Source organism: Vicia villosa, linkage group LG7 (assembly GCF_029867415.1).
Source record: "Vicia villosa cultivar HV-30 ecotype Madison, WI linkage group LG7, Vvil1.0, whole genome shotgun sequence".
Classification (NCBI taxonomy): Eukaryota; Viridiplantae; Streptophyta; class Magnoliopsida; order Fabales; family Fabaceae; genus Vicia; species Vicia villosa.
Genome location: NC_081186.1, coordinates 74,278,991 through 74,301,601, shown reverse-complemented (window position 1 = coordinate 74,301,601; position 22,611 = coordinate 74,278,991). Strand labels below are relative to the sequence as shown.

Genomic DNA, 22,611 nt, shown 5'->3' with positions numbered 1-22,611 from the left:
AACATGAAACTCCACATTAAAGAACAATTGCGTAATATTGGATATCCCGAAACAACCGACATGAAACCGCCGTCTCAACCGGTTAAGACAAAGGGTGGTCCCAAGAAATTGAAGCCTACATTGAATGACAACTCGACTACACGGTCTCTTTCTTATTGTGAGCATGTCGATAAACTTTTTCCCGACTCACCGACTCCTATATCTCAAAAATCTCAAAAAAGTTCAATCAAAGGAGCTCGCATAAGCAAACTTCCTCCGACATCTATTCCACTCAAAATTCCAATTATTGGAGAGATGTCTACTCCATCGAACATTCCATTCATCGAAGAGATGTCGGTTTTTATGCACTCTTACGTCGAGCGGATCGTAGATTTTGCGGGGGACGGTAATTGCGGCTACCGAGTCGTCTCGGCGTTGCATGGTAATGGAAAGGGTAGCCATACGGTTTTCCTTCATCAACTCATCTGTTATACCCCAAAATTTGCCCGCATCTTTTTCAGAGAGAAGACAACAGACTTCTGTCTAAAAATTGGGAGTTTTATATAATCTTGGATTTTATTTCGTAAATATCCTGATTTTATGAATACTCAGTTTTTAGAAGGTTTTATACGGTATTTTGGTTCGCTGTTGAATTTATTCTTACACAAACGCCAAATACTGTTTATCACTTCACACACGCTGTTTATTTGAGATTTATTTTCAGATAAATAATACTGACGCAATTGGTACAGAATTAAATTTTGCAGGCGCAAAGTCCGGGGATTCAGACTGTACTGGTAACAATTAAATTATTATTAGTTTTTGTTTTCCACTAATTTTTGTACTATACTATTGTTTTCAAATCTTTTCCTTTCTTTTCAAATCTCTTTCTTTCAAATCAAATCCTAACTTTATTCCATACATCTTTCTTTTCAAACCCTACCATACACTTTCTTTCAAATCCTACTACCACTCAAATTTTCCTTTTTTGTACGGTATCACTTCATTCCCCAACGTCTCTATCCTTCTTTTCACTCTATAAATACCCCTCATTTTTTTTCATAAATTCTCACATCAAATTTCACTCATTTCCCAAATTTCTATCTCATAATTATTTTTTCTTCTTCCCCGGCAAAAATGGCAAAGTGGATGGACATGTTTTTTCTTATGGTCATCACTGTTTTGGTGGTGATCATGTCTTTTTTCTGTCTGCATAGTCCTGAAAAATGCGGACCTGGGATGTTTACACTCCCGTGCATCTATATATTGTTATTTATAGCATGGGTTTTCAATCGTCATACTTAAAGTTTGTCGTATCTTTTGCTTTCAAATAATGTACCGTTCATTTTGTCGTACTATTCGCTATATTATTATGTAATATTTGTACTGTCAGTATTAAAAATTGTATTGTCTGTCGTACCGTCGTTTAATTATCAAGATAGTATTATGGGTGTTTATTGCTAGTTAAATATTTATTTTTCTGTGCATTAAATCTTTTTCAAGAATATTATCGGTAATTTCGTTCGCGTACGGTATATTTTATTTATTTATTATGTTTTTGTTTTTCTAACAACTCATGTAAATAAATTTTCACCATTAACACAACAAAAACAAAAAGAAAAAAATTAACTTTAACTGTTAAGTTTTCACTTTAACTGTTACGTTAATGCCCGGACAGCCAGTTAACAGTCAAACCCGCTGACAGCACGATTCTCCGTGTTTTGTATCATCATTCAAATCAATCTTTCATATTTCAAAATTCCAAGATTTTTGTTCTAGAAGTCTTCTGATAATCACATGATCAGTAGAGACTCAACACTGCACAAAAATCAGGTACGCTTAACTGTCTCCTACACAAACAGTCCCTAACTAGGGTTTTTGTTTTTTTTAGGAGAACAAGTTTTTTGAGACCTCAAATGGATTCCATGGATCTCCATATGTCTCAAAGTACCACCAGACAAATTTTCAAACCTCGATTCGCTCAGACGCACAGTCAGCAGCTCAAACAGTCAACAGACGACCAGTTTGACCGAAAAGTCAACAAACAGTCAAAAATGAAATTTTTTGTCAACATCCATATTTTGTCAAAAGATTCATCATTTTATCAATGGTTGATCATAATTCATCAAGAAAAGTCCAAAAATCAACAAAAGCCTAAGTTTCAAAATTAGGGTTTTCTCCTAAAAAGTCAACTGAACTTTGACCGGCCATAACTCTCTCCTCGTTCATTAAAAAAATTCCAACCAAAGCTTGTTTTTAAGGAAATTCAATTATCTTTCAAATGAAATTGATCCCATGGTCATTGGATTTACCATTTGAAAAATATGAGCTCATACATTACAGGTCATTTTCAAAGTCAACAAAAAGTGGTTTTTTGTCAAAGCCCATAACATCAAGATAACTTCTCCAAATGCAAAAAAGTTTCCGAAGTAGCTTGTAGAGGACATCTTGTGGTTTCTAAAAAGTACAAGAACTCCTTCATATGATCAAAATTGAGGGAGTTATGCCTTGTTGAAGTTGGCTATTTTTTGGGAAAATGCATGAAACCAACATTGATCAAAAATGTTTTTTTTTTCAAAAAGAGGCCAAGTATTCATGATCCAAACATGTTTCTAATGATATTAAAGGGCTCCCACGACCAACTTAAGGGCCATGGCATTTTATTTCTTTTTTAATTTAATTTTATTCCATTTAAAGTTAAATTAAAAGAGAAATGATTAAAGATAATGATTCAAGGCTTTTGTCCTTAGCATGAGCCATCAAAATTGATCCAAACTCTGCAGCATAGAGGTGTATAGCAGGCCTATAGCAAGAGGGGTGAAGAAAATTGGAGCCATGGCCAAGAAATTCAAACTTTTATTCATAAAATATTCAAAGATTCAAAGGCACTCAAGTATGGAAGAAAAGCTTGTTAGCTTAAGTTTGCAGCACCAATCTTGCTTATATAATGCTTAGCACACTTCAGTAATGGAGGAGACACGAAAGCATAGCCTAGAAAACACCTTCAAAAAACCAAAAATATCAAAAACTTTGTAATTTTCGTTTTGTAATTTCTAGCTTACATCAATAAAAAACAATCATCCAAATCATCTTCTGGGATCATATAGAGTAAGATTGAGACCTTCACTAAGTCCTACAATACCTTGAACGCATGTATATGGTTCTTCATGTTCATACATATTTGATTTTCGTTTTCGTATGTATACTTAGTTTTAATAAGAACTAACAATTTTAATGTGTTCATGAGGTAAAATATAGCAGGTCTAACGTGGAACATGTAGGGTTAGACGCCTGAAACAAGTTCCACCATTTTTGACCGAGTTGATGTTAGAAGCTTTGTATTTCATAAACCAGGAACTTTCAGGCCACGAAACCATCACCAATGGAATCGCAGCCCTCGAATTAGGGGGGTAGGGTTCCTATGAACGTTTATTGCTCGTATTTTTGCAGGTGGGAGGCTGAGGCCGCCGGAGAAGACGACCGGAGGTTTGACTCCGATGTCGCTGACTTTCCTTGACTAGGTCAAGGCTTACGTGGCAAAAGAGAGAGTTCTGATTGGCTCTGGTTAAAATTCTGGCCCCACGTGAAATGTTTTTGAACTGACAGATCCAGTGCTCTTAATCTTATACACTTATGATGCGCCCTATCATTTGAAGCCCTCAGATCTCATTAATTCAAGATCCAACGCATCTGATCACGCCTTCCATATCATAGACTCTCCAGCCAACCACACTTGATCATTTATTTTATATTTTCTATTTTATTTAGTTTTCCTTGTAAAATTAATTTAAAATAGTTTTAAAAATCAAAAAAATATAATAAAAATATTTTTTGGTTGATAAAATAATATATTATTTTTTGACATAAAAATATGTTATTTTTCTTCATAATTAAAATATTTTGTTTAATTAATTAGATAATATTGTTATATTTATCTTTTAATTATTTTTAACCTATCAAAAAAATCAGAAAAAATATTTTCTTTTTATTAAATTAAGTTTATATATTATAAACTAATTTTGCACATATTTAGAATATTTTTCTCTTTATGTTTAAATTATGTGTATAATTATTTGTATAATTATATGCTAATTAATTTAATAATCTCCAAAACAATTTCAAAAAAATCCCAAAAAATTAATTTTATTTTAAAATTAATTAACACACAATTTGGACATATTTTAGACTTAATTTTTTAGGTTTAAATTTTATTTCTAATTCCTAACCTTTTAATTAAATTAATTATGCATTAATTTTAATTAAAATCAATCATCCAAAAATCCAAAAAATATATTCCTTTTATCTTATTGCAATTTAAATTCATAGATAAGTGTATAGGTTGTCAAATTCCTGTAAATAGCGTAGTTTACATTTCTCGCACAATCGATGTAATAGCATAGATTTATTTTCCGCATTTTACATTCCCGCACTTTAATTTCTGTACATATAAAATTGCGTGTATGGCAAAGATAATAACTGAAGCGCTAGATCACTAATTTCAAAGACAAAAATATCTGAAAATAAAATACAATCACACTTGCACCTCTTAGGGTAATCCCTCTGTTACTCTTTTCAAAAAAATCAATTTTACTGTTTCAAATACGATTCAAATTCCTTCTTCTGTATCCAGTTAAGGAAAATTTTCTAAAAGAAAATAGGAAAGGACCTTATGAACTTAGGGTAGATCTCCTAATTGCTTGCTCAAATCAAACAAAACAACAAATGTTTCACATATCACTGTTTTTCCAAAACAAAAAACTTTCAAAAAGACAACACTTTGTATACATCCAAACAAGGATTATTACGAAGTTAAAAAAAAAAAATCTTTTTTGAACCATCAAAACATCTTTCGAAAGATAAAACGCTTTGTATACATCCGCACAAGGATCATTATAAAGTTAATTCTTTACAAAAGTATTTAAAACCACATACAAGCATTTCAAAGCAAGACAAACGATTCAAACAAGTGAGCTAAGCAATTAAGAGCCCATGGATAACCATGGATACAAAGGGGTGCTAACACCTTCCCTTTGTATAACCTACCCCCGAACCCAAAATCTCTTAAAGGTCTTTTTCTGTTTCTTTTATAAACCTTTCCTTAATTGGATAAAATAAAAGTCGGTGGCGACTCTCCGATTTTCACAAACTAAAAAATAAAAGAAGAGTCAGTTCGTATCCCACGAAGAAAAACCGAGGACGACATCATCCAAGAGTTGAAGACGCATAAAGAATCATACACGCGGTTATATGGAGAGGAAGCTAAATTTGAAGCGGTTAAGGAAGCTCTTGTGCGTTGGATGGGCCCTTACGCACCTTTATCAAAATGGACGAAATTCCCGGAAATGGGACATCTTATTGCATGCGTCTTTGATATGGTATATATTGACTTGACGCATTATGGTTTTTCAGAAACATTTTTCCCACTCCGCACCGCCTTCAAATTCAAATGCTCACATCATGTGTATTGGATGGCCTTCAAAAGCGAATCACTTTGTGCAAGTTTACTTGAAACCGGGATTCCCCCTACCATCTACGTCACTGGAATGGGATCTTCATCATACCGAAGATTCCGAGATGTGGTCGAATCTTTTTGTTGATAGGATGCATGAATTCGAAAGATTGAACAACAACGAGAAGGAAGCGAATAAGGAAAAGTCAAAATTGGAACCACTAATAGATTTAGCCGGCGATAGTTATTTTGATGTATGCACTCCTTAACATTGCAATATACATTTTTATCAAGTATTAATTTATGTGTTTATGTGTTTTCCTTCTACTACTACTGTTGTATTTTCTGTTCTGTTAAAAAAATAGCTGGGAAACTTCCATAGACGTATCTACGGAAGACTCTAATTTTAAACATTATGGGTTTTTACCGTAGGTACAACTACAAAAGCAAAGATTCTAAGATATTTCCGTGGATATACCTACGAAACTTTCTGTGACAGAAAATGTATGGTCCATATGCACCAAGGTTTTCTATAAAGTTAGGGTTTCTAGTGTTGTATTACACACACACACACACACAAATTTCTCAAGAGATTTAGTTCATGGCAGCGATTTCATCCAAGCGATCCGTTCCTGGACAAATTATTTTCCAAAGGGACGGGCATGTTGTTTTTTCTCCTAACAAGTTTGTGGCTGAGTCGTAACGATGTTACCTTCAACAACTCCGAGTTTAACTTAGACGACTGTAGGACAACTATTGTTATGAGATCTTGGCCGTGGATGTCCTTTTATTGTAATATTTCTATTAGTTGTAATTTTTGCTTTTGAAACACTAATTCGCTCCTTTGTTTTAGAGAATAAAGATTAGTTATATCTTTGGGTGGAATATCCCTTATACTTCCCTTCTAATAGATTTGTCTATTAAGAAAAAGTGAATGACATTATTATATTTTGTTATTTTTAACCTTCGCGCATTTTTATCTCTAATGTTAAAAAGTTATTTTTCGTATCCACGAGTTATATATGGTAAGTATATCTTTGTTTGGAAAAAGATAATTTCCATATTTAATTTCCGTGGTATATTCAATCTCTTTAATAGTTTTTTTTATAAGCAATATGGAGATAAGGCTTATCAATATTCAATTTCTTTAATAGTGACAGTGTTAAGGCTTATCTCCATCTTTTGCACTTTACCATTTTCTTACTTATTTTAAAAATAAATATACCATTTTAGGGATGAACATACATTAAAATTAGTTAGGTACTTATACTTTCATCCAGCAAAATAATATTGATACATTTACTCTATCAAATAATGATATTCATGTCATGTTTTAATATTAATTTATTTTATAATAAATAAAAAATTTTAATTTATTTACACTAAATATATTACTACTAATCAAAACTTATGGATACCAAATAATTTACTATTATTAGAGGTATAATCGGTTCGGTTTTGATTGATTTTGGGTCAAAAAATTTAAATCAATGATATTTCTGTCGATTTTGTTTAGTTTTTTTTTTTTAAAAGTGGAATGAAACCAAACTAATCAATTTAGTTTGGTTTGATTTTGTTTAGTTGATTGACTTAAGGCTCTGTTTGGGAAGACCTCTTTTCGAGCTTATAGCTTATGTCTTATGTCTTATAAGCTCGTATGATAATTTAGATCCGTTTGGTAACGGTCTTTTCATCACGAGCTTATAGCTTATTTTACTATCTTATAGCTTATTTTCCAGACGCTATTTTAAATAGCGTTTTAGCTTATGTCTTATAGCTTATTATTTTTTCTTCCTTTTTTATCCTTATTATTTTAATTAAAATCCATTTTTAACCCTTAAAATTTATTTTAATTTAAAACAAAATAATTATACATTAAATATCTTTTATGTCATTTTATATTTATAAGTTAATTTAACCGCTAAAAATAATTTTCAAACATTATATTCATGTGTATTCTCTAGTGTTGTATTTTTTAGTGTATTTTTCAGTGTATTTTATGCTATTATATTTTAAAATAATTTATTTATATAATATATTTTACGCTCTATTTTTTAAATAAATTACAAGTTATTCTTAATCCATACAAAACAGTGACATGATTTTCATTGCAGCATGAAATAAGTTTGCTGTCAAATATAAAAGTTGACACTTAGCATAAGAAAATTGGAAAATTATTTGAAAGTTTAACAAATAAAATACAACAATAACAACAAAACTTTTCAATACACATAAATTAACATATTTCACGCCTCAAACACACATCAAAACTATTTTGTAACAAGACTAGAGAAAATTTTGTTGAAGAAGAAAAAACGAAAAAGATAAAAAAAACTAACGAAGAGAACTTAAACATGAAGAAGACGACCACAACATATCAGAATGACGCTAGAGAGAATAACAGTGGCGGTGAGCGGTGAGAACAACAGTTTTATGTTTTAGAGTTTGATCCTAGATGCGTGTTTTGCTGAAAGTAAGAAAACGTAAACAACTACGAATAATGATTGGACCGATACAAAATTTGTATTTAATGATGAGTGAAATAAAAGATTTAGGACGTAAAAATTATAGTCATTGGTTTAGCTCATCGATTTGACAGTTCCTAACAAAATTAATTGATAACCAAACCAAATCACACCAATTTTCATTGATTCGATTTGATTTTGAAACCGAATAAAAAACAATCAATATTTTTTTTTAATTTAATTTGATTTGAGTTATCAACTTAATTGGTTTTTTTCTAATCTATTAGCCCTAACCATTATATAAGTAATGCAATTGACCCCAAATCTTATACCAATGCTATATTCACAAATACAATTAACAATGACTTTCTTGATTTTGATTTTTTTTTTCTTACGATGAACAATGATTTCATTGTATGTTTAAAATTTGAAGTCAAAATACCATTACTCTTTTATAATGGTATATGTGAGGAATTCACATGTAATAATGTGTATTGAAAAATTGCATGCTTTTTATTTAGGGATGATATTATCTATATTTTTGTTAAAAATAATATATCATTTTACAGAAAAATAAACTTAGAGATTTCTCTACGAGACATATTTTATGTAAATAAATGTAACCATTTATAAGAACAAAAAAGAGAGAACAAACAAATTTATTTATTATGTGTTATAGAGCCTTTATTATATGCTTCATGTAGTAGATAAACAATATATGATCAACAGCATATAACATGAAATTATGTTATTAAATCTTCTCTTCCATTAAACCCTTCAATCGCAAAAATGAGTACAACTACATAGGCCTAAATTGCAGGACCCTGCTCCCTCAAGGTATGCTTTTTTGCACCTAGCATCACAATCTCCAGCTGGACCACATGCTCCCAGAGATGAATCAACTACACATTGTCCTTCACTGTCCACTTGTTGTAATCCTATGTTCCAAAATTGTGTTATAAAACACATTAGGGTTAGTACTTAGTATGAAGTATTGCATATTAAAAAGATAACCAAGTTTTATATATTAACTAAAAAGTTAGAAGAGAAAAATATATAGTATCACAAATTCATAATGGGTGATGAACAACTGGATATAAACTTACCAGCTGCAACTAATAACAGAATAACAAAAAATGGAGACAAGTTTGAAATGAATTTCACCATTTTACAAGATATATTTTTTATAACTTTTTGTTTCTTTTGAGTTTGATTTGTTCTTTTCATATGGGTGCTATTTATAGACCCTTTATATTTTAGTTAAGAAATTCCACTAAAAAAGTATAATAAAAAAAATAACATTTTTCCTATTAATATGAATATGAATATGAATTTTTCCTATTAATATGAATTTTATTCAAATATATAGAAATTATTTTTTACCTAACTAATTTATTATTATTAATATGAATATTATGCTTATTTTATTCTTGTTATAATCATATTTATCCTTTGTGGATTACATATTTCATTTTAAATACTGATATTTTAAATATTCTTTATTTTATTTTATCTTAAAAAATATAGAAGATTGGAAGTAATAATTTGATATTAATTGAATTTCAAATTTAGATATAATATAATTAGAATTTTTTTAGATAGTCAAATACAATAAAAAATATCATAAAATCGCAAATAAAATATGTTTTCAAGAGTACCTATAGGTGAAAAAAAAGTTCCCTTAAATATAATTTTGACCAAATAACTCTATATCTCTATACACCAAAAGGTACTTAGTTATCTTTATTATTATTATTATTATTAATATTATTATTATTATTATTTTATTCTGGTAATAATAATATTTATAATTTATGAATTATATATTTTATTCTTAAATTGTGATATTTTAAAATGTTTTTTTAATTAATTTATCTATATTTTTGTTGGATAGGTTGGGTATCCCAATTGATATAATTAAGTTGGATCAGTTAAATATGTGTAACTTATTGATACGGATATTTCTCTCTTATAGAATTATATAGAAATAGTATTATTTAGTATTGTTTAAAGTTTTATGAAATATTTAGTCAATTATATGGTTAATCCTTGGCTGTAATGTTTATTTAATAAAGGAAACAAACTTTTGACATTTATAAATTAACTATTTTTATTTTAAATTTTCCTATTATATATTTTTTACTCAAAACTATTTAAACTTTATTGTTAATTTACTTGTAATTAGTGGAAAAGTAAAAAGTACTGAAATTACTTTAAACGGATTTATTATTATTATTATTGTTATTATTATTATTATTATTATTATTATCCTTATTTTAATCTTGCTATAATTACATTTATAATATATGAGTTATATATAACATTATTATATTTTGATATTTTGAAATATTTTCATTTATTTTTATATTTTTTTATGTGTTATTTATTGACACTTTATATTCAGGTTAAAAAATTCCAATGAAAATGTATAATAAGAAAAAATAAAATTATATTTTTCCTATTATATATTTTTACTCAAATATATAGAAAATATTTTCCTTCTAATTATTTTTATATTTATTAATATTATCCTTATTTTATTCTGGTTATATTTATATTTATAATTTATCAATTATATATTAATTTTTATATTATGATATTTTGAAATATTTTTCTTTTATTTTATCGAAACAAAATCTAGAAGGTTGGAAGTATATTATATTATTAGTTGAATTTCAAATCATTTTAATTGGGAGATATAATATAATTATAATATATTTAGATTGCCAAATCATTTTTCTTTTAGAAACACTATTCACCACAATTAATGAGATAGATAAAGGATGAAGAGAGATTGACACGTTTGGTTTATACAAGTTCATCTTAGAAAGGGTTAATCTTGTCCACCCGCTAAGGTGATTTGGCCTTAGAAAAGGATTTAATCCACTAATCTTGAAAGATCACAAACAAACCTCTAAGAGTCTAGAAAGACACCTTAGCTCTCTCAATTATATAGACGAATAACCTAGTCACTTGAGGAATACAAATCTCAACAAATTTACAAATGAATTTGTTTACAAGATATTGCTTCTAAATAAGCATATTGAAACAAAAGCTTAAGAACATATGATAACACAATCTAATGAGCAACAACTCTTGTGCTCTAGAGATTCTTAGAAAATAGTTTTCTCGCAATGGAGTGTTTAGAACAATTTCTCTAAGATATTTCTTTCTCTTTTTCTCCTTGAATTTTGTTTGTTTAGTTTAAAAATATAGCTTGAGTAGTGTGTATTAGCTTCAGTAGTGAATTCGCTTCTCGTAAAAATTGGCAGTATCTTCAAAGAATAGTGTCTCATATATATAGTCCCATAAAAATGACCGTTAAGAAGGACAAGTTGAAACTTTCCTTGCAGCTTGATGTAACAGCTCCAAAATGGTCGTGGGAAACAAAGAGCACACCAAAGCCGGATTGTACAATATGTCCTTATAGTAGTGGAAAAGATGATGTACTATTGTACCAAATTGCTTCTAGTGCAAGTTTCTGATCATTCTTCTGTGAATGGAACTTCTAATATGAAGTGAAGAGAGCATTGAAGAAATCAGGTAACATAGGCGTCCCAATAGAGTTAAGTCTTCAGAGTCAGAATGAAGTCTTTAAAGTTGTAGCATCAGCTTATTTGAACGACGCATCTTGATTTCTGAGCTGGAAGCAAGAGCTTATCTTTAGAAACTTATCTTAATTTTTGATCTGATAGAAGCTTATCTTTAGAAACACTTTTCAAGAAACTTTTTCTGACGAGCATTCAACATTCTTCAGAACTGCTGATGTCACTTCATAAATAGATGAATAGTTCTTCTGACGTGTGTTAATGCTAATTCTGATGATCTCTGGACATCAATCCTTAATCAATCAAAATAGTGAATCAGCACACTCAAGAAACTATTATAGTACAAAATTGTTACATAAAAATTATATGTCTTGTTATAATCAAAACTTAAAGATTTAATGCATAATAAAATCTTGTTCTAACAGAAGTAACCCTTGAATAACCTGATGCATGTTAGCAAGAATCAGATATACTCAGGATTTCTATAGAAGAGATTTTGGGCAGTATTAATAGTAGAAGTGAAGATCAAATCATAGAATACCTCAAGAAAATGTGCCACGAGTTAAACTACTAAGTAGTGGCGTGGAACCTAAAATCAGTAAAGATATATAGGGAATCTAGCTAACACTGAACTACAAGCATGTCACAATAATTTTTTAGTAAAGTTGTAGATTTGTTAATTTCCAAGTGCGAGCAAATGCGCTGGGATCAACAAAAAAATTAAATATTGGTTGGCTAAAGGATAATTTGGACTAACAAGACAAGTGTGTAGGTTAACCCCTCAACATGACGGAATAAAACCCTAAGGCCATTTAGGTATGGGATTGTGTGGTCGACGAGAGAATTAGAGGATAGACTATTGAAACCTAAATCAATTAGAAGTTAGACGTTCGACAATCATACCAGAAACTCTACGATGGGAGCATCTAACTAAGAGCATTCATGATTTAGAATTTCAAGGAAGTTAATTTGTTTAGAAACAACCAATATTATGAGAAGTATCTAAAGGATTTTATGACTCATGTTTTGATCACTTCATCAAATTAAGAGGTAAAGCTGCATTGGATCGATTGGGTTTCCTAAGGATGTTAAATAATCAATTGGATGAGCTTTATCAACCAGTGGTTGAACCAATTGGAATAGGTGGATCATGATTATCTTGGTATATAATTCTATCATAACATAAAAATAGAAAAACTTCATGTGCCGACAACGGAGAATGGTTTAGGAAACACCTATTAAAGACTCAATAATACAATTGGAATTATGCAGCACGTAATAGGAAGTGTAAGGAATAATCAATTGTCGAGGTGTAATCATGCAAAATAGAATTATGAACCTAAGTGAGCTTGCATTAAGATAGAAGTCAAGACATACATAATCACTTAGCCAAGAAAATCAAAGTAGCGCAGTAGAAAAGGAAGAGACTACATACGATTGGGAGTAATCAAGCAATCAACTTAGAACTCTTCATTCATTATCAAAGTTGGATAATTGAATTATGGAATTGTAAAAAATATGTATCACAATTTCCCCTACTAGATAAAGGAACAATCAAATAGACAATCGGCGCTGCAACTACTAAGGAATGAGCTCTCTTTGAAAGTACAAGATTTTGCTACGAATAAGCAAAGTATGAGAAACCAGGGTTTGAGGTTACTTTTAGCTTGAAATCTATACGAATTCCAAGAATGAGTCCAAGTCAGGGACATTTTAGTATGAAGGAGTATATATCAGGGTCATAGTAAAGCAAATTTCAGACATCAAGAAAACTACATAACTTATTTGGAGGAAAAGTAATATGTGGTTAATTAAGGATAGTATGAGAGCCATTAAGGAGGACCTAAGGAAAATGGGTTTTACCTCTTTTTCACGTGCGAGGTAACGAAGGGCGTCATAAATTTTTTTCACTTTTCCCCTCAGTTTTAGATCCCTTGAGGGAAAAATTTAATGGTCAATTATTCGATCCCCAACAACAATATTTTTTTATTTTCAAAACTATAAAGCGTGTGCCACATACCTATCAGTTTCTGTTATTATCCAAGGGGAAAAGTATGTATTTACATCGGTTTGAAATAGTAACTGAGGGGTAAAAGTGGTTACATATTACTTTAGGGGTAAAAGATACATGTGTGACTTAAAAAACAAGAGACTATCAAAACCTAAGACTTCTAACCTTCCCCTAAGTTTACAATTGTGAAAGACTTGGTTACATTAGGCCTAGGTCCCTCTTTAAATACTACTAAACAGTCTATAGGATTTAAAATATTCACCCAAATACTACTTGATCCACAAGTTAGGAGCTGCACCAATTTTGCAGAGAATCTCCTTAAATCTTGGAACACAACATTAAATTTTCTAAATTGTCTTAATATCCAATTTTAGAAACTTATGTACAACTAGAGATTAGATCACTTATTCCATATTAAATCTTCTTGACCTGCGAAAATTATTGAGATACATCTAAAAGAAATATCACAAAATCAAATCAAATTTGTCAATATTTAAAACATCATGTACTTATGTTATGGTTCACCATGTCAGAACATCTGTCTTCAATGCAACTTTCACATTCTGTTGTATCAGTTTGATCAAGATGTTATGACATCTTACCTAGCATTTGTCATGACCCGTGTTTTAGAAAAATTGTTGTCACTCCTAAAATCATGGTACTAACAATCCCCCCTTTAGCAAATTTTGGCTAAAACAACCAAAACACAATTAATTCTGGAGATAGGAATAAAACCACAAACAAAAAACACAAGCTACATGAAAACATGAAAAACTTTGTAAATTCTACAATCATAAATATATCTAAGATTACGGTCAGTTACAAATCATCATTCTCAATACATTAACACAGCTTAATAGTTTGTACAATCAAACATGTCCATTACTCCCCCTGTCATACATAACCAATACTCCCCCTCAAAGGGACAAGCAAATATGAACTACCCAAGTTCATACATCAGAGGTATATGCAACAGAAGATAATAGAAGCCTCACAAATCAGGCAAGATGTTAGAACATCAGGTAAGACATCTTGCACACATGAGCAGTAGCAACAACACCAATCAACACCAACAAGCATGACATACAATCATGCTCCCCCTAAATAGTTGCATACAACAAGCAACCACACTGGACTCTCTTATTTAACATGTCAAGACATGTGACATGCAACACTTTTTACTCCTAAAAAAATAAAAATAAAATATTAATCCTACTGACAATTACTAACACACTTTACTCCTCAATTTTAACCAAAAATTAACAAAATAGAGTGAATGTACAAAGACACTTAAAACACACTAGAAAAGAAAATAAACAAAAACAATTTTCTTTAGCATCCGAGTCAGAGTCATGAACATGATTTTTCTTGAAGGACTTCATCTTTGACAGAGATTTCTTCCCTGTTATTGATGTTCCAGTAGATGTTCCAATATTGGATTCAATCTTCTTTGGATCAATATTCTTATCCTCTTTGGCTTTCCAGCAGATGTATGTTGTTTAAACTTAAAACTCAGAGTTCATGAATTTGTAGGGATTGAATCAAAGTTGAAGATGATGAAGCTTTGTGCGCGTTTTGGTAGGAAATTCAAATTCCAGCAAATAAGTGCTTGTCACGCAGCTAACCGTTAACCTTTTTAATTTCTTTTTGTTTTAATTCATTTTTTCTTTTTAGATTTATTTTTAATTGGTCCCTTAACCTTTTTTAGTCCATTTAGTCCATTTTTTTTCATAAATCACTAAAAGTATTTTCTATCACATATATTTATTTTTAGAGTTTGAAAATCATCTTTGTTATTTTCTTGCTATTTTTTTTTAATTTTCATTTAACAATTTATTTTCATGCATTTTCAAATTGTTTTCTCCCCAACTTTTGAGATCAAATTATGTGGAATATTTATGACTTTCTTAAATTTTCTTGGCAATTTATTTGATATTTTGGTACTTCTTTTGAATTTTTGATTTAATTTCCATTTTGAAAACCTTTTTAACCTTTTTTAATTATTTTTTAATTCATTTCTTTTTATCTTTTGTTGACTTTGGTTGATTAACGATTCATTAAATTCAATTGGCCTTTGAATGATGCTTTTGGTTGTATGAACTTTCACCATTTCAAACTTATCAATTAAATGATCATTTGATCATTTTTGGTACTTTGGTTTAGTGATAAGTTTATCCTATTGTATTGTGAACTTGAGAGATTGAAATTGAAGATAGATGATCCCTTGTTATGTTTCAAATGTGTTTGATCATCTCCCCTTCTCCATCTTGTTCTTTTTGCTTTTGTTTTGTCCATTGTGTTACATTGTTTAAGGAGGATGATTTTTTATCATTCCTCTAACATGTATGACACATAAATTGCTTTTATCAGACTCATATAGGTTTGACTTCTACATAAGTCCACTTACGATTGCTTAACATAGTGCTAAATTGTCCTGGCGCGGTTGATTTAGTATAAGTCCACTTATACATAATTCTCTCTCTCTCCCTCCCTCTCTCTTCCCCTATCTCTCTCACAATTAGTTCAAATTCTTTCAGAAGAATCTTTACTCATTGGAAAGAGCGAGTAGGAACAACAAGAGCTTGGAAAAAATCCTCAATGGAAACATCTGGGGATAAAGCAGTAGCATAATACAACCTAACATACTTGAGCCTGGCTTCACTCCACAATCTTAGAAGTGTCATATCCTCTAAGTACTAAAAATCTCAGACTTATAAATACTCGTTAGAGGCACCACATGTCAGTTGATGAAAGCACTATAGTCCCTTCCTCGAAGTGGCTTGTCAACCACACTTTCCCTCCCTCAAAATAATGGTCCTCACCAATCTTAACGGTATTGGGTTGGGGAAAGACTGCAATGAGTAGTTCTCTCCAAGACCCCACCCCTCGAGAGCTGGATGTCGATCGAGTTTTAGCAAGGAGCCAGACTTTCTTAGGGCTTGCCTTGCCTCTACATCTAAAAAAATCTCCCCCTCTCTCTAGAAGAAAGGAAGAATGTTGTCTTTCTAGTTCATTTTGGTTCACCTCGTTCATAGAGAAATTTTTTCTAATAAGCTATCCCATTAGATAAAAGGGTTAAATATGTCAGGGATCCTTATAAATATGACAACCTTCAATTTTAGTCCCTATAAAAATTTTCTTCAAACAATGGTCCTCGTACTATTTTCCGTCCCTATTTTTGGTCCCTCACTTTAGATTCCACTAACATAGGCTTATATGGCATGCCACGTGTCACGTCACGTCAGCTAAAGTTAATATTAAAGAAAAAGAGACCGATTGCGGGGGTTTTAAACCCCATTTAAATAACTTAAAAACAATAAATTTTCACAAGTAGTAAATCAAACTATTGATCGGGAAATCTTTGTGACCTTCATTCTTTAATTAACAGCCATGATATGTATACGAGTAATGTTGTGAAAATTCATTAAGTCCATACAAGTACTGTTGTAAAAATTCATTAATCATGGACTTCAGCCACTTTATTTCACTTATTTATGTGTAAACAATAAATGATGATGTGTAACAACAACCACAAAAATTCATTAATCATGGACTTTTGCCTTTATTTACCAAACTCTGTCATCAACTATCATGCATGTGTTCAGTGCAATTAAATGTTCCTAGAATGTGCCTTTTCAGATAACAAAGCTTGAAAAAATTTACACGTGAGCTCTGCTAGGGTTTGTAGGAATATGTCATCATCAGTTCCGGTGACGCCACCGGCACCGCCGTTGGAGCCGCCAATAGATGGAGGTGGAGGTTTGCAGGATAGAGAAGGTGTGAGTGATCAACAACAACAGAAGACAAACAATATTTCTTATAGGAATGTTGTTACGGGGGAGGTGAATCCGGATATTCATGATAAGGATAATGAAGCGATTCAGAGTGATGGAGAATGGGAAACTGGCATGGATGAACTGCTGCATGGGATCAAAGTAAAAGATGTAAAAATAGGGGGCATGAATGTCCCCAGATTATCCTGTCCAAACAGGAGGAAAAGAGGATTCAAAAGCCATGGAGAAGGGGAGTCTGATGAGTGGTAAATTGTTGTGAATTTGAGTGTGAATAATTAGCACTCATCAGCTTAATTCATTTGCTTTTCGTCAATAAACCTTAACTTTAGTGTATATTTGGTATAGTTTACGTTATAGTGTATATATTGCGTTATCGTGTAAATATCATTGAGTTTAATTGTTTTCATCTTATTTTTGTAGGTATTCAAGCATTGATATTTATTCATAGTTATATAGAGCATTGAATAAGCTTTCCAATGCTTCAAACCGGGCGAAAATCGGAGTTACGGTTCTCAAGTTATGGCCGAAACAGTGCAAAATTTTTGCTGTTCTGGTGTACTTCGCCGGGCGGAGCAATTGGCTCGCCGGGCGAAGCAGAAATACTCAAAAATGTGATTTGCTACTGCCTGGAGTCGCCGGGCGAACCGTTTGCGTCGCCGGGCGAAGCGGTACTGACTGAAACACGTTTTAAGGGCCAAAAACACATTTTTTTAGGTGATGGTTGGATATTTTAGAGCTCCAATCCATCCAATAGCTTTTTTGAGTGGAATGATGCTAGAAAACACATTGGAGCTGTCAAATGGATGATCCGGGGTTGAATCCTTCATCAATCGGAGCCGACAAACCGGGAGATTTTTGGGTTTTTCTCCATTTCTTCTCTTTGTAGTTTCTTTTGTGAGTTTTGTTATGTATATACTTTGATCTCATGTATATGTGTTGACTATTATGTTATATAAAGCTTGCTTTCATATTTTTATGGATTATTGTCTTAGATTGTTGCTTTGTTGCTATGTGTTTGAGTTGCTATAGAGATGTAGAGCTCTAATGCTTATCTAGGATGATTTTCTATTAACTTAATTGCAGAGATGGATTAGGTTGATAATCACTTAGTGTCAGTGCTTAATGCGTCTGAGTGGTCGTGTTTGTCTGAGAGATCGACATTTACGGGAAGCTCGGATTTCTCATGTGTTGTTTAGGTGTCTGAGAGATCGTCACTTAGATAATGTTGTGGGTTGTGTTGTTGACATGTGGTAATATTGATAGGTTACAAGTTGAGTATATTCGGTCAATAAGTTTAAGTTTGTGAAGAGTAGATTATATGCAATACTTGATAGTTTCTTCTATTTGAAGAATGAATTTATTTTATGTTCATATGTTATACTTTTCCATTTTTATCTTTACCCATTCAATCCAAACTCATAACTTTGGAAACTGTTGAACGGCAGTTCAATGCACTAGTCCCTGTGGAGACGATAATTTCCCGGATAAATTTCCAAAACTTTTGTTGCTTGCCGCTTTACCGCTCCAACAGAGTCATTGTCAAGTTGCTGGGAAGAAGAATAGGCTATAAGGAATTAGAGAACCGTCTAAAACAGATGTGGGTCAGGAAAGGTATTATCAACATAAATGATCTTAGTAATGAATATTTCCTGGTAGCGTTTACACACGAGGAAGATAGGAATGCAGCTTTATCTGATGGGCCTTGGTTTATTTACGACCATTACCTTACTGTTAAGGAATGGTCTCCAGAATTTCATCCAGAGAGTGAAACTATTGTCAATGTAGCAGTTTGGATAAGAATATCCAATTTACCGATTGAGTACTACGATCCAAAACTCCTATATGTCATTGGTAATTTGGCTGGAAGGACGATCAAAGTAGATAAGAACACTCATCAAAGAGAAAGGGGCAAATATGCTAGGATTTGTGTGGAAGTCAACATCTCCAAACCACTTCTAGCATTGTTCTCCATTCGGGACAGGAGCTATAAGATCGAATACGAAGGTCTCCATATGCTATGTCTCAAGTGTGGAAAATTTGGACACTACAAGGATGGGTGTCAACATAGAGAAAAATCCAGTGCAGATATTACTAAGGATAATACTGAGGCTGATACCTCTATGATTGGGACAAAGAATAATGGCATGGTGCAAGCTATAGAAGGAGGTGTACTAAATGATGGCCCTTGGCAAGTGGTTCAGAAAAAGAGGTTGGGTAAGAAACCACCGGAGATCAGAAAAAAGCAGCAACCGACCAACACCTGTAACGGTAGAACTGGATCTCTTTTCGTGACTCTGATGGGTGACGTGGCGGAGACAAGTGGCACTGAAAAGGAAAGCATTAATTTGCAGACAGCACAAATGGAAATTAATGATGAGGCTTTGATTGCAAAGGAATTAATAGGGGACAAAAGGACTGACACATTTTCATTGAAAATAAATGGAGTGGGGGACAAAAAGAATGATGATGATTTGATCTTGTCTCTGACCAGAATGGAAATGAATGATGGGGCAATAAATGCTAAAAGTGGAGAGAGAAGCGAAACTAATGATGGCCACAAAAAAATATTTAACAAAAAGCAAGAGAAAAAAGAAAAAAAGAAACTCGTAGATAACAATGGAAGGACCAAAAAAGACAATATGCTAGCAACACGTGGCAACCCGGGGTCAACATGGAAACACAATGAGACGATGAAGAAGGCTATTGTAGATATTTTTGAGAAAGATAAGACTTTGTCCTTCATAGAGAATAATCAAGTAAACATGCAGAAACAAAAGGAATTTCGCCTAATTGATAAGAGGTATAACATGGATGATGGAAGAGAACATACAGAAGATAATGATAATAGAATGCATAGCAATAAAGAGAAAGGCAATGAGATAGCAAACATGTCCATAAATATTGCACAATTTGTTCGTCCTCCAGATAAAAAGTTTTCCTATGGAGAGCTTGTGTCTAAAGAACCAACAGGATTAGAGATGAATGAAGGGGAAGGTTGTTCCATGCAGAGTATGGATATCCTGAAACAGAAGGAGAACAGCTCAGGCGAGGAGGAGGAAGTTATGAAAGAAACACCTACGGGATGTTGATGTTAGCTCAGGAGGCCGGTTCGCGATTATTTTTTTGTTGTAATGATAGAAAACCAGAAAATAATTGTGTGGAATTGTAGAGAGGCTGCTGGAAAAGACTTCTTCCGGTTTACAAAGAACTATAATGATATGTACCAGCCTGACTTATTTGTTCTTATGGAGACAAGGAGTGATCCTTTGAAGCTGAATACTCCCTTAAAAAACAGGGGTTTCAACATTTTATCTCGGTAGACAATGTTGGTTACTCAGGAGGAATCTTAGTAGCGAGCAAAGAAGAGACAATGCAGGTTGTGCTTAATAGCAAAAAGGACCAGCTTATTCATATGAGTATCACTAACAAGAATGGGGATCTCTGGATGCTCACAGTTGTTTATGCAAGCCCTAATCCTAGCAACAGGAAACTTCTATGGGAGAACCTGAAAACTATAGCCACAGATATGGACAAACCATGGTTGGTAGCTGGTGATTTTAACGACATTGCCTTCGCACATGAAAAAAGGGGTGGAAGGCGTGTTTCAGCTCAGAAGTGTAAGGTTTTTAGAGATAACATGGATTCGTGTAAGTTGGTGGATCTGGGAGCTCATGGACCACAGTTTACGTGGAGAGGACCTATCTATCATGGTGGACAGAGAATTTATGAAAGACTGGATCGTGCTATCAGTAATGAAGAGTGGAAGCTAGTGTTTGTGGAAGCTCAAGTCAAAGTGTTAACTAAGGTTGCCTTCTCGGATCACCACCCTCTTATGATTTTGCTCAGAGGTAGTTATCATGCAAGAACTCATAAACCATTCCGGTTTGAGAGTGCATGGATGCTTGATAATAGATATATTGATAGACTCAAAGGTTTTGGGAACCATAAAGAGAGTTTGTCTACTAATCTCCAAAGAATTGAGAATGACGCGACAGAGTGGAAGAAGTACACTATCCAACACGTGCAAAGAGTAAAGAGAGGGATGATGATGCGTTTGAATGGCATTCAACGTAACATGCAGCTTAGACAGAATAATAGAGGGCTCATTAGATTGGAAATTAAGCTGCGGAGAGAGCTCAAGACAATTTTGCAACAAGAAGAACTCATTGGTTTCAAAGGTCTCGAACTAAATGGTTGGTGGATGGAGACTGCAACACGAAATATTACCACTTGAAGGCAGTTACTAGAAGGAGGAAGAACAAAATCATCATGCTGAAGGACGACAACGGAATCTGGATTGAAGACATAGCAGATTAAAGACTTAGTCAATAACTATTACAAAAATTTATTCTCTACAGGAGCAAATTGGAATAGTTGGCACCAAACAAATGTATCGTATCCAGTGATTGAAGAGGAAGAAATTAGTAAGCTGGGAGAGAGTGTCAGCAATGATGAAGTCAAAAGAGCTGTGTTCGACATGCAACCGTGGAAGGCTCCGGGGCCTGACGGTTTTCCGGCAGGTTTCTACCAGAATTCTTGGGGAGTGGTTGGGGCCAGTGTTTGTGAATTTGTGACCAATCTTTGGGAGAAACCGAGGGAGATTATGAATGTCAATAAAACTGACATATGCCTAATTCCCAAAGTGGACAATCCTACTGTGGTTGCACAATTTAGACCAATTTCTTTGTGTAATACCATATACAAGACTCTTAGCAAGATTGTTGTTGGGAGATTGAGGAAACATATGAATACTTGGATCTCGCCTTACCAAACCGGTTTCATACCAGGAAGACTTATCCATGAGAACATCATTCTAGCTAGAGAAGTAATGCATACGATGGAGAAAATGAAAGGCAAGAAAGGAGCTTATAAAGGTGGATCTTTCAAAAGCTTATGATCGAATAAGCTGGGAATTCATATGGAGAGTGTTGCAAGAGATTCAAATCCCTGAAAAGATGATGGCGGTCATTATGCACTCTGTCACAAGTGTAGAAACAAACGTAAATTGGAATGGAGCACGAAACAACTTTTTTCGCCCTCAAAGAGGTATTCGGCAAGGCGATCCAATTTCACCCTATTTGTTTGTACTATGCATGGATAAACTTTCTCATCTTATTGAAGAGGAAGTTAGAAATCAATGTTGGAAGGGTATAAAATTGGGAAAGAATGGCATTACAATCTCACATCTAATGTTTGCTGATGATTTGCTTATTTTCGGCGAGGCTACGGAAAGTCAAATGAAGTGTGTAATGCGTACTCTTGAGAAATTCTGCTGCATGTCTGGGCAGGAAATAAGTAAGGAAAAAACAAGCATAATGTTCTCCAAGAATGTTAACAGGGATACTCAAAGGAAGCTTCATCAATT

At 32.7% G+C, this 22,611-nt stretch overlaps 1 protein-coding gene across 1 annotated transcript; it reads left to right on the top strand.

Moving 5' to 3' along the window:
• Positions 1-3: 3 nt before the first annotated feature.
• On the top strand, positions 4-5,697 carry LOC131619345 (uncharacterized). The gene is made up of 2 exons (XM_058890453.1): positions 4-444; positions 5,389-5,697. Exons 1-2 carry the CDS (start codon positions 4-6, stop codon positions 5,695-5,697), a joined length of 750 nt encoding a protein of 249 aa, XP_058746436.1.
• Positions 5,698-22,611: the final 16,914 nt, after the last annotated feature.

Coding starts and splice junctions, on each gene's coding strand:
- LOC131619345 (XM_058890453.1), top strand. CDS start 4: ATGAAACTCCACATTAAAGAACAATTGCGTAATATTGGATATCCCGAA. Junction 445..5,388: donor ATGGAAAGGGTAGCCATACG/GTTTTCCTTCAT, acceptor ATGGTTTTTCAG/AAACATTTTTCCCACTCCGC.